The 12,423-nt window shown below is 40.8% G+C and overlaps 1 protein-coding gene across 2 annotated transcripts; it reads right to left on the minus strand.

The window, feature by feature from the left end:
- Nucleotides 1-791: 791 nt before the first annotated feature.
- On the minus strand, nucleotides 792-11,842 carry RMP24 (ribonuclease MRP subunit p24). 2 transcript variants are annotated; one of them, XM_077753800.1, is made up of 5 exons: nucleotides 11,658-11,842; nucleotides 11,551-11,573; nucleotides 8,720-8,916; nucleotides 7,567-7,763; nucleotides 792-1,500 (listed from the first exon to the last, which is right to left on the minus strand). In XM_077753800.1, the coding sequence occupies exons 1-5, from the start codon at nucleotides 11,732-11,734 to the stop codon at nucleotides 1,398-1,400; spliced, it is 597 nt and encodes a 198-aa protein (XP_077609926.1). In that variant the 5' UTR covers nucleotides 11,735-11,842; the 3' UTR covers nucleotides 792-1,397. The 2 variants fall into 2 exon arrangements, with proteins under 2 accessions (XP_077609926.1, XP_077609925.1); XM_077753799.1 differs by lacking the exon at nucleotides 792-1,500 and adding an exon at nucleotides 5,459-5,663.
- Nucleotides 11,843-12,423: the final 581 nt, after the last annotated feature.

A 12,423-nucleotide genomic window follows, 5' to 3' on the forward strand; every position in this document is an offset into this window, starting at 1 on the left:
TTTTTTATACACAATTTTTTTGACCAGAAAACCTATCTTTTTAAATATAAAGTGTTTTAGTGTGAATTTTTTGAAAGGTCTATATTGTTTAAATTAGAAAATCCATGTGTTCTACAATGAAACAACTGCTAGTTAACTCAGGGCAATAAGTATACGATTTTATTTTCAGATGTTACTTAGTCATAGTAATATTTGAAATACAAAAGTCCCTAGATATTTTTTTGGCAGCTTAATAATTACCTTTGAATACTTCAATGAGGTTAGATACAATAAGGAGATTGATTAAGTGCTTGTTGGCTGTTATTTTACAAATTCTAAATAGTTACTTTTATTATAAAAATCAGCACCAGTAATAAGCATCATTTGGTTAAAATATTCCTGTTTCATTTTTACTTCTGAGCTTTGATTTGGTTTCTATTTTTGTTAGATTAGTCAGTGCATCATACGGATGTGACAGCATTCTGTAGGCATGTTAAAACCTCTTTACTGTACTAGAAATCTCATTTGTTATTAAAATACAGTGTTAAGGATGTACAGACTTCTTTCATTGTGTATGCTACTTAATGAAATGGTAATTTGTATTTTATGTTCTCTAGGAATGCTTCTGCACAATGAACTTTTGTTTCCTAAAGGAAAAAACTGAAACCTGATTTCAGCAATTCTCAGAGGTCATGAGATTAAAAAAGAGTCTCACTTTCTAGAAAGACATACCATCTAAAGTAGTCTATAGTGTTAGACCACCTTTTCCAAAGGAGAATCACCGAGGACAAAGCCCACAAAACACAAAAGGAGTTGGTTATTCAGGTTTATTTTAGTTGGCCGGACGACCCCTCCCGAGCACCCGAAGAGTCCTCGGAAGAGCGCCCCACCAGCCATAGCTCAGGGTTTATATAGGGAGAGAGGTGAAGCCGGTGTACGGAAGCGAGAATTTTGCAGTTAGAGGCGGGGGTTGCTTAACAGTGGCTTGAAGAACATTTTGACCGTTCTAATCACAATGATCACTAAAGATTTACATCTCAGGGGCTTGCTGCAGCCAGGAGGAGCTAGGTTGCTCAACCCTTGACCTTTTACCCGAATAGTTTGAGATCAAACAATGGTTGGTATCCTCATTTGCAAGCCCTTCACCTTTTGGCCCAAGGGAGTTTTTACAATAGGAGCCAGCAAAATTTAGTTGTAAACTCAAAATTGTATCATTTTCCATTCTCTGATCCTTGAAGATAATTTATCAAAGAACTCTGCAAGGATTCATTGTGTTTGAACCCATGTCACGTTTTCTTTAGAGCAGGGGTGACGATGTCATACATGCCCATTTCCCAATAAGAAGTTTCTTTCTCTTGCTTATGGCATACATCTCTCATTCAGTAAAGCCCCGTCAAAATCAGAGCTTCATGTAGCCATCACCTGTTGACTGGAGTTGGAATGGGAATCCAAATGTATTTCTTTGCTGTCCAGGTGAAAATTTTGATGAGTTCTTCAGTTTCCACAATGGTGCCAACTGTACTGTAGTAACCAATAATAAGAGGTGTATGTTCTCAGTTTGTACTTTCACAAGAATACCTTGTCCATAGCTCTTCCTCAGCTTTAAGATTTTATGGGCCTAAGTTGTCAGAAGGCCAATTAATACATCTAAATATAAATGCCCCTTTTCCATTTAATAAAACAAATGTAATTTCCGTGGATTTTGAATGAATGTGTTATGTTGAGCCTTTGGTATGTGGCAAATACTATACCAGAAGCTTGGAGAATTGAAACATGAGGAAGATACAGCTTTGCCTTTATAGAACTCAGAATTTAATGTGGGAGACACACACTGACTATATTAAAATATCATAAGTTCTACACCATGGTGTGAAAAAATGTTATAGAAAAGGTGAATGGCATTTGAATTCATCTCTGAAAGTTGGTTAACTGACATGGGTTGAGAACATAATTAAAAAGATATTTTCTTATTTTTAAAAATATTTTAAAGTTTATTTATTTTGAGAGAGAGAGAGCGCACCAGTGGGGGAGGGGCATGGAGAGGGAGACAGAGAGAATCCCAAGCTGACTCTGCATTGTCAGTGCAGAGCCTGATGCAGGGCTTGATCTCACTAACCATGAGATCATGACCTGAGCCAAAATCTAGAGTCAGATGCTTAACCAACTGGGCCATCCAGGTGCCCCTATATATATATATATTTTTTAATGTGTTCTTCACCTGGTGTCTGAACAATACTCATGAATTAATGAAAAACCAAATGGAATAGTATATATAAACAGATTTTTGCTCAATGGAAACCTGAAGGCATTAACTTTTACTTATGTTGAATAAAATGGCTAAGTTTAGAGTAGGTCTGTTGGACAGAAGAGTAAGGTTTTAAAGAACAATGAATGTACTTTTCTAATTTCAAGCATGTTCTCTTGTGTCAAACAACACAAGCTGTCTTTAAAATTGTTTCCTTGGGGCACCTGGGTGGCTCAGTCAGTTAAGCGTCTGACTGCAGCTCAGGTCATGATCTCGCGGTTCGTGGGTTCCAGCCCCACATTGGGCTCTATGCTGACAGCTAGCTCAGAGCCTGGAGCCTGCTTTTGATTCTGTGTCTCCCTCTCTCTCTGACCCTTCCCTGCTCATGCTCTCTTGCTCTCTCTCAGAAATAAATAAAAAAACATTAAAAACTTTCTAAAAAATAAAATTGTTTCCTGTGGCCCCCAGCCCCCAAGCCACAGCTGTGTATTTATTTTTCTCTTCTCTGTGGCTTAAAAGCTGTGGCATACATTTTGTCCATGTAGTATGAAATGCTGTGATGGCTAGAACATGACTCCATTATCTGAAATCAGTTGCAATAATTGTTATAGTACTGACCAGTAAAAGAAAGACCCTCACAGATGAAAATGAAATATGATGGGCAATCTATTTCACTATACTGTTGCCATGGCTGGGATAGATTGTATTTGACAAAAGGAAAGTGGGACAGACTGTCTTAACTGTAGACCAAGGACCCTACCACTTGTTCTTCTTGCTAAAATGACTAGATTTACTCTTGGGTGAACACATCTAAGTTTGTCTAATCACATAATTTGAGGAATGCCATTTGTGACTGTGTAAAGTATATGAAGCAACAGCCAGAACTATGTACTGAACTAAAGTAATTTGAATTCTCCTAGAAGAGCATCTCTCACCCAGCTTTGGCTGTCTCTCAGACTTGGACCTTTACTGTAGAGACTTGAGTGAGGGTTCTGTTTATAGTTTTAACTTAAAGACTGACTAGTTTAACCTAAGGACCAAGAATGTATTCTCCTGCTTTTATTAAAGTTAGTAACCCCTCTGCAAGCCTAAAGGCTCACATGTTAAGTGAGGTTATCAAATTCCCCCAGGTAAAACTAAGACTGACTATGAGTGTTTTTCTTTAACTGCAATGACATCCAATATATCTATTTTTTTCTTTTGTTGTTTGTGCTTGATGTCATAACTAAGAAATCATTGCTTAATCCAAAGCTATGAAGATTTAGTCTAGGTTTTCTTCTAAAGTTTTATGTTCACAGTATAATTTTAATATTCTCTTTAGATATGCCCAAAGACCCTTCTACCAAACACAGAAGAAAGTCAAGAATCTATGGTGTTTTTCATTTGCAACGGAGGTAAACCTCCCCACCTAGAAGTTCCTGTTTTTACTACTTTTTAAACAAATTTTAATATTTATTCATTTTTGAGAAACAGTGTTAGCAGAGGAGCGGCAGAGAGAGAGGGGAACACAGAATCCAAAGTAGGCTCCAGGCTCCAAGCTGTCAGCAGTGAGCCCAATGTGGGTCTCAAACCCATGAACCATGAGATCATGACCTGAGCTGAAACCAAGAGTCTGACACAACTGAGCCCACCCAGGCGCCCCTACTTTTACTACTTCTTATCCATTTCCCAGACGTGTGATTGAAAAGACCTTAGTTCTAAACCTCGTAAAGAATTCAAATGTAAATGTAGTGGCTCAGGGATATTTGGGAAGCTTGTGCTGTGGGCTGGGAGCAAATCAAATGAGATCACCCAGGCCTGTAAAGAGCTCATAGGCAGTAGGGACACAATCAGAAACAGGAACAGGGCAAACAGGAACAGGGTCAGCACTTTGGTAAGAGTGGCCCCTCATAACGCAGTGGGGTTGGAGTGAAGGACAGAATGCAAAACCATGCCAAGGCCCAAAGCTGACAGGAAAATATTTCCAAGAACTACAAAGAGCTCATTATGGGGGATCAGGAAGGGCGGTAAGCAAGTGAGAACAAGAGAAACAGATGTTCCAGTGAGCTTTTAGCCGGAAAGGTGAAGTACCATGACCAAAATATAGTGCTAGGTGCCCTGGACACAAAGGGAAGGCCCAGCCTCCCTATGGCTAAAGAAGTTTAGAATGATGACGTCTCCCATCCTTCTCTGATGCTGGCACTAGTTAGTATACTTTCACTTCATAGAAGACCAACTCATTAACAACCTTGGCCTTTCAGTTTGCCAAGTGCTCAGGGGAGAAATTTAAGTTTAAATTTTTAAGCAGCAGAGAGGCTTGGAAACAGTTTATAGTTTAAAGTATCTAAATTGCTTATTTAAAGAATTTTTTAAAAAATTTTTAATGTTTATTTTTGAGAGAGAGACAGAGACAGAGTGCGAGCAGGGGAGGAGCAGAGAGAGAGGAAGACACAGAAACAAGCAGGCTCCAGGCTCTGAGCTGTCAGCACAGAGCCCGATGCGGGGCTCAAATCCACGAACAGTGAGATCATGACCTGAGTCGAAGTCAGACGGTTAACCAACTGAGCCACCCAGGCGCCCCTAAAGAATTTTTAAAAGACAGATTGAATACAACCCCAGCCTATAATTTTGGTATATCTATGTTCCAGAAAAGGTTTAAGATAAGCTAAATGTTACTATGTTATAGTCTGTAAATTTTAGGCACAGAAATAAGTCTTCACCGGAGCAAATGATAATGCCACTTATGATAAAATATTGCTAGGAACAGAAAGTTGTGAAGATGAAATTTTGTGTAGCTGAATGATTTACAATCAAGAATGTTTACTTTTGCATACAAAAGAGGAATCATGTTCAGCTTTTCTAATACAGTTATACAGATAATTGTGGAAAAACAAGGACACTTGATCCTTTTCCTGAATTAGCAATAGTAGACACCTAGAAAGGAGTGAGTAGGTCCTCTCATAAAGGTCTCAATTTCCTTACGAAAGAAAATGACATAATGAAAACTGCTAATTAAGGGAAGAGAAACTAATAATATAACCACTCAGTGTCCATAATACCTTTGCTGTTTACAAAGGAACTTCCATACAGTTTTGATCCTCACAACCACCCTGTGAGGCAGACGGGTTTCAGTTATTCATTTTAATGAAGTGTTTCCTCCATCAGCACTGAAAAATGCCCAGAGAAGTTTGCTCTTAGACCCCAGTTTCCATGTATTTATATAATCAAAGTTTTTAAAAAAGATGTTTTTTCTGACTAACTTTAGTTTCAGAGCAGCATTAAACATTTATTTTCACAACCTATCCTTTACAAAGACAGTAAGAAATTTCTGAAGTCTACTTTTGAATTCTTTTGGGATTCACTCTGACTAAGCAACATTTTTAATTTAGAGAAGTGTTTCTTAGTTTTGCTCGTGCTCTTTGAGGAGCAAGTGGGTGTTGACTGTCCAGATGTCGGTGTCCTGAAAACAAACATAAAACCACACTTAGGTGTACTAATAAGTTAGTTTTAAAAGTGTTTTTCGTGCTTAGCCTAGATTATTACTCCTGGAATCTTTTTCTACTCTTGTATATAATAGCCATATACGAGCAGTGGCTGGACCCAGCATTCATTCCCATTTTGTTAAAAACTTCCTCACTACAAAGGCTCTAGGCAATATTCAGGAGCTATGCTGGGTGGTTCTGGAAGGTGCCATCAAACCTGAAAAAGGCTAAAGGTAAAGTGTCATCAGGTCAGAGTTCCCTTTAAGTCTGACATCAAGATTCATGACAATTCTAAAGACTTTAAAAACCCATTTCTTCACAGCTCAAGATCACTTCCTTTCTCAAAAGGGAAGAACCTCAACCTCCAGATGCAGGTACCACTCCATCGTATCTCCCCACCTATGTGAGCTCCACAGGGTGGACTCTGTACTACTAGTTGTGTATCCCACCGCTTCTTAATGGAGTCAGGCACAGAAGGGGTCCTCTAAAAATATTCCAGCTACTGTGTGTGCATTTCTGTTTCCTTCTATTTCATGCCCTGTAGTTGTGTCCCACAACCACAAACCCTTATCGGGGTTTATCAATCTGATCCCTCTTCTGCTTCCCATCTGTAGGATAAATGTGAAACATCTTTCCCATTTCTGCATATATCTAAAAAGTGGTCTGGTCTAAATGCAAGTTATTTTAAATATGCCAAATTCTCTTTTATCTACATTTGTCCAAAAAAGTAGAAACTTCTATGATGAATTCCTATCAGCCAAATACTGAAATAATTAAATCAAAATATAGAGAAAACTGGACTTGAACTTTTAATTCTTACCCAATTTGATAAATGTCAAAACCAATATTAAACACTCAATTCAGTAAACAGAGATAATTTAGTCTTTGCTGAATTATTTATATTTAAGAAACTACCAGACTGTTTCTCTTTTGGCACAAAATGTTCAAAAATTCCTTTCCCAGTTTCTATGAAACTAAATTTACTGACTATCAAAGTGAATATAGTACTGTGAACTACAAAAATAAGACATGTGCTCAGTCATACAGTTAACTTAGTAGCATGTGACAAATCCCTATCCAGTGAGATTTCCAAAGGAATTCTGACAGAAAATCTGAGGAGATACCAAGAACAAAGGTTTAGAGTAGGAAAGTAAATTGAGTGGTTTAGTTTTGCTGACACGTAAGATGAATTAAGACAAAGTAAAACAGGCAGACGGATTGGTGCCACGTAGTAAGGGCTGGGAAGCCAGGCTGGAACATCTGACCTACACGCCACAGAGTGAAGTATGAAAGGCTTCTAATCACAGCTGTGCATTAGGGAAATAATCAGGCTAGAAGGGTCTGAAACTAGAAGCAGGAAATTACTGTAGTAATCCCAGCAAAAGGTGGAATTTTTTCCACCTGAACACAGCAGAAGGAAAAAAAAAAAGAACAGGAGTAAACACCATGGAGATAAGACAGATGGAAACCGGCAACTGGACAAGGGCCAAGGGAGTAGGAGCTGTCAACTCCACTCCCCACGTCAGGTCAGAATGTCAAGGGCATGCTCACTGACAGAATAAGGAACTTAGGAGGATGGAGAGTTTGTAGTAGTCAGCTGTGGGGACATGTTGGGGGGATAAAGTAGATGTATTTAGCAGGCAGCTGGGAACAGGGCCAGGAGAAATTGGAAGTAGAAGAATATAACTGGAAGTTACAAGCAAAGAGGAGAATGAAAGACACGGGAGCAAAAGACATTAGAAAAGAAAAGGGTATGGATGGAAAAAAGGGGGTCAAGGCCTGAACTGCGTGGCAAATTTAGGGAGTGTATACTAAACAAAGGAAATCAGAAGAAATAAGAGTTAACATCAGCAATTCAAATAGCTTGATGAATTCAGATACCTGAATACAAAGGCTGGGCTCTTGCCTTTGGAACCACACATATGATTTAGGTTTGTAGAACTTGGAGTCCTTCTCTCTGGTGTCTTCGGGCCGAGTTTAGTCATAGGAGTGGTAGGACTGCTCTTCAGTGAAGATAAAAAGCTTCTGCTTTTACCATGATGTTTAACTGTTCTGTTGCATGTTTTACAAGTAATCAACTACCATAAAAAAAAAAAAAAAGAAAGAAAGAAAAAGAAATACTGGGCCTGGTTACTCTTATAATTTAATCCAATAAACTACATGTTCATTAAATTCGTGTACATAAGGGACGACACCAGGTAATACTGGTAACAGGGGCTCCCCTGAGGGAGTTTATAATCTAGTGGCAGCAATCAGACAAGATACAAATTTAAAATGAGAAAATATTCAATAAAAAGTTACTGGCTAAGCATCTGTATTTAATTTAAAACACCTTTTTATTTTTTATTTGCTGATTTTTAAAGAGTTTACTTTTAAGTGATCTCTACACTCAAGATGGGGGCTTGATCTCACAACCCTGAGATCAATGAGCCAGCCAGGTTCCCCTAAAACACCTTTTTAAAGATAACAAAGCCTCTACTTTCTCAAGGTAAAACCATGTTTGGGGGGAATGGAGGAGACTGTGATTGATACCCTTTTAACATCTGGAAGGATGTTCTTTATAACCGTAGTTGACATTTAACATTTGTTGCGGACCAGTTCCAAGTGGTTTTCCAGTAAGACATGGCAAACTATCACTGAAAATTTAAGTGACTCCTGCAAATTCTTAGGCATTCAGTAAATATAGGTCTAAATCAATTTATAAAATCAATCAAATGAATTCTCACATTCTCACACATCTTCACTCCATTAGCTCCAGAGGCTGACTTACCATAGTAGGAATTTCATAATGTAATGGTCAAATCGCTATGTGCAAACTTGAAACTAACATGTAAACTATACTTCAATCACAAATTTTTTAAAAACAAGTTTTACTCTTGATGAAACATCACTAGAAGAGAAATGTATGTATATATTGACAATCTAAATGTACTATCACAAACTTCTGAGTTATATGTAGCCTGATCTTAATCCATTTCAATGTAAGTAAAAGAAAATTCTAGTTTATTTATACATACTGGAATTGAAATCTTACCAATACACTTTTGGAGTCTTTGTATCTTTTCACAATTTTTGCTTCTTTAAAACTGAGTGTACAATTTCTTGCCTCTTGGTTAAGAAGTTTCTGTATTTTGGGTGTCAGTTTGGATTTGGGTTTGAGGCGCACTCGAGAGTTATCGAAGACCAGCAACTGGAAACAGTATGGACATGTTCCTTCAAAAGTGTCATTATCTGAAATGATACAAATCAAACTCAAGATTCAGTTCATCAGAATATTTTGTTACCTCAAGCCAATATTATGTGGAAAAGTGTATTATTTAAAATGAACAGATACATATTTCCCTTAAGCAAACTCAAAGTAGGAGAACTTACAAAAATATATATTGGCAATAATTTATTCTGCAAAACACTGTAATTCTATCCATTCATTCCTTTTAGCGACAGGTTCAGTCCCCACTCTTTGCATGTTACTCATTACTTGTTACTAAGTAAAAAAGACTATCTCACCAATTTTACATATTTATCATAAAGCAATGTTATACTGTGATGGTTTCTTTTTTACACAATTAGCATAATTTTGTGATTTGTGGACCAGGCTTTCTGCAGATAACTCTCAGTGCAAGGTAACAGGACAACAGACTTGCCCAGACTGTTTATGCAATCAAGAGAGCCATCTACTACACTGGGCTAGGGAGACATAAATATGGAGTATAAGAGTTGCTATCTCTTTTTTTTTGTTAATAGTTTATTCATTTTTAAGACAGAGAGAGACCACGAGCAGGGGAGGGCAAGAGAGAGAGGGAGACACAGAATCTGAAGCAGGCTCCAGGCTCTGAGCTGTCAGCACAGAGCCCAATGTGGGGCTCAAACCCACAAACCGGGAGATCATGACCTGAGCTGATGTCGGACGCTTAACCAACTGAGCCACCCAAGCAGCCAAGAGTTGCTATCTTTAAAGAACTCACATTCTGGGAGGGCCCTAAGCAAAAAAATACACTTCTGGTAAGAACTATAACAGAATGTAAGTAAAATGCCCTGGAAATTATTAAACTCTGTATGGACCAGCCAGAAACACTACAAAGAAGTGGCCTAAGGTCAAATGCTTGTATTTAGAGGGCATCTATTATTAGGAAAGGGCTTACAGGCAGAAGTACAGTGAAAAAGAAAGCATGGCTATTAGGGAAAGGTGAGGTTGTGGAAGTGATGCAGTTGAAAAGGAAGATGGGCACACCATCGATTTATTCAATAAATATTTGTTGATGAGCACTCTACATATACAGTTAAGACCTTGCTTGTACTCAGCTCTGCCAAATGTTAAATTCATTCACATTTATTAGTGACTGTAAAGTGCCAGGCAGAGTTCTGGGTGCAAGAGATAGAACAGTGAATAAAGGACAATTCATAGAGAGAGAAAGTAAATATAGCAACACCAAATGTCAAGTGCTGGGAAGATAAAAGGGGAATAAGGAGTGGCAATAGAGGTGCTGAAGTCTTTTTCTTTTTAGTTTATTTTTACTTATTTTGAGAGACAGAAAATGAGTGGGGGATGGGCAGAGAAAGAGAGAGGGGCACCTAGATGGCTCAGTCAGTTAAGAGTCTGACTTCAGCTCAGGTCATGATCTCCAGGGTTTTGAGTCCGAGCCCTGCGATGGGCTCTGTTTTGACAGCTCAGAGCCTTGAGCCTGCTTCGGATTCTGTGTCTTCCTCTCTCTCTTAAAAATAAATAAACATTAAGAAAGAAAAAAGAAAAAAAAAGGGAGAGAGGATTCCGAGGAGGCTCTCTGCTGTCAGCACAGAGCCCAACTCTGGGCTCAAACTCATGAACTCTGAGATCATGACCTGGGCCAAAATCAAGAGTCAGATGCTTAACCAACTGAGCCATCCACGTGCCCATAGAGCTGCTGTAGTCTTACATAAGGCAGCCACGGAAAGTTCTGTGGAATGATATCTGTAGAAAGCAGAAGGAGCGAGAATGGAATCCAGGAAGATACATGAGGTAAGAATTCCAGGTAGAAGGAAGGACAGTGGGAAAGGCTGCGGAAGGGCAAGGAAGCCCAACAGTGGTTGAAGTTGAGTAAACAAAAAAAAGAGCAGGTTGGGGAGGTGACTTTGGCCTTTGATGTAGGTGCCTGTAGTACTTTTAAAAGATTTTCACTTTTACTCGGAGATGGGAAGTCATTTGAGAGTTTGTAGCAAAGAACATGATCTAGCTTAGGTTTCTACGGGCTCACTCTGGCTGCTCAATTCGGAATGGACTGTAGATACGCAGGAGAGATGGCAACTGGTCCAGGATGGTAAGGTGATAAGTGATGGTGATAAGTGGCTAGATTCTGCATATATTTTAAAGCCAAGAGGATTTGCTGGCATTTTGGCTTGGGGAGGAAGGCTGTTAGGGAGTCAACAATGGCCCCAGGGTTTGGGGGCTGAATAACTCTAAGGATGGAATTACCACTGACTTAATTGGTAACAACTGGCGGAGGGCTGGGTTGGAGGGTAAAACTCGACTTTTGGCCTAAGAGACACTCAAAAGAAGTTGTCAAGAAGGCATGTGGATAGGAGTCTAGAATGATTAGTCCTGGTTGGGGGTGTAAGTATGGAAGTCTTCAGCATACAGAATTTAAAAGCCATGAGACTGGATGAAAAACTATCACAAAGGAAGTGCGGTTAAATAGAAAAGAGGTCCAAGGAAATTGGATTTTTCACGAAACAGAAGCTTCGCGGCGGGGGAGGGGACAGTGCAGGGAGGCGGTTAAGAGGGAAGTGGGTTGATGAGATTTCTCTTTGGGGTCATCCTGAGCGCTGTGCGGAATGAAGGCGAGCGGGGCGACGAGCGCCTGACCCACAACCGTCGGACGTCCTCCCTACCGTGTGACGAACTGTAGGCCCAGCTGTAAAGGAGAAGGAGAGTCGTGAGCGAAGAGGGAAGGCCCCGCCGCCGCCGCCGCCCGCATCCCCTCCTGCCCCTTTCTTACAGAAGATAGCGGGCCTGGCCCGGACAGCTCTCGTGCAGTTGCCGCGCCGCAGCCTCAATGTAGTGCTTCTGCCTCATCCCTACCGCCTCCCCCACCCGGCTAAGCCTGGGAGACGATAGGAGACTCCGGAAGCCGGCTTCCCAGCGCGCCCGGCTCCGACCTCGGAATCCACGCTCCCTCCGGAAACAGGGGCCCGCAGCAGAGGAGTTCCGGTCTCCCTCGAGTCCCGCCCCGCGCGCAGGCCGACCCTCTTCCCCGCCCTTGGCCCTGCCCCCAGGCTCCGCCCCGTCCCCGCGGGCCGGCGCGGGTCCGCCTCAGACCAGCGCTTGCGCGGAGCGGCGAGACGCCGTGTGGTTCGGGGCGTTGGAAGCGAGTGTCCGGCCCCCCTCACTTTGGCTCCTTGTGGCGTCCATTGCGGTGCCTCTGTGGTGGTTTCCTCAGCCCACGCCGCCTTCTAGATTCTCCATCGAGAGTGTTGACTTGGGCCCGCAAGGAGGCCACCGGGGTAAGCGCGGCACGGGCCAGCCCGCTCTCAGTGCACGAGCGAGCTTACCTTCAACCCGGTTAATTGAAGTGACCTACACGTAGGAAAGTGTTGGCAATTCAGTACATTTTCAGTGTTGCGCAAACACCATGGTTACCTAGTTTGGAAACATTTCTATCACCCTAAAGGAAACCCTTTCCCTTTTAGCAGTTGCTTCCCATTCTTCCATCCCTCCAGCCCCTGGCGACAACTGGTCTGCTTTCTGAATCTGGGTTTATTCTC

This window comes from Crocuta crocuta, unplaced genomic scaffold, assembly GCF_008692635.1.
Source record: "Crocuta crocuta isolate KB4526 unplaced genomic scaffold, BGI_CrCroc_1.0 scaffold231, whole genome shotgun sequence".
NCBI lineage: Eukaryota > Metazoa > Chordata > Mammalia > Carnivora > Hyaenidae > Crocuta > Crocuta crocuta.

What these genes read in the sequence shown, in the direction of transcription:
- RMP24 (XM_077753799.1), bottom strand. Translation starts at nt 11,734, where the DNA reads ATGAGGCAGAAGCACTACATTGAGGCTGCGGCGCGGCAACTGCACGAG. An exon ending in AAGACTCCAAAAGTGTATTG is followed by an intron (nt 7,764 to 8,719) that starts GTAAGATTTCAA and finishes TTTTTATGGTAG; the next exon opens with TTGATTACTTGTAAAACATG. An exon ending in AGCCCAGCCTTTGTATTCAG is followed by an intron (nt 5,664 to 7,566) that starts GTATCTGAATTC and finishes GTTTGTTTTCAG; the next exon opens with GACACCGACATCTGGACAGT.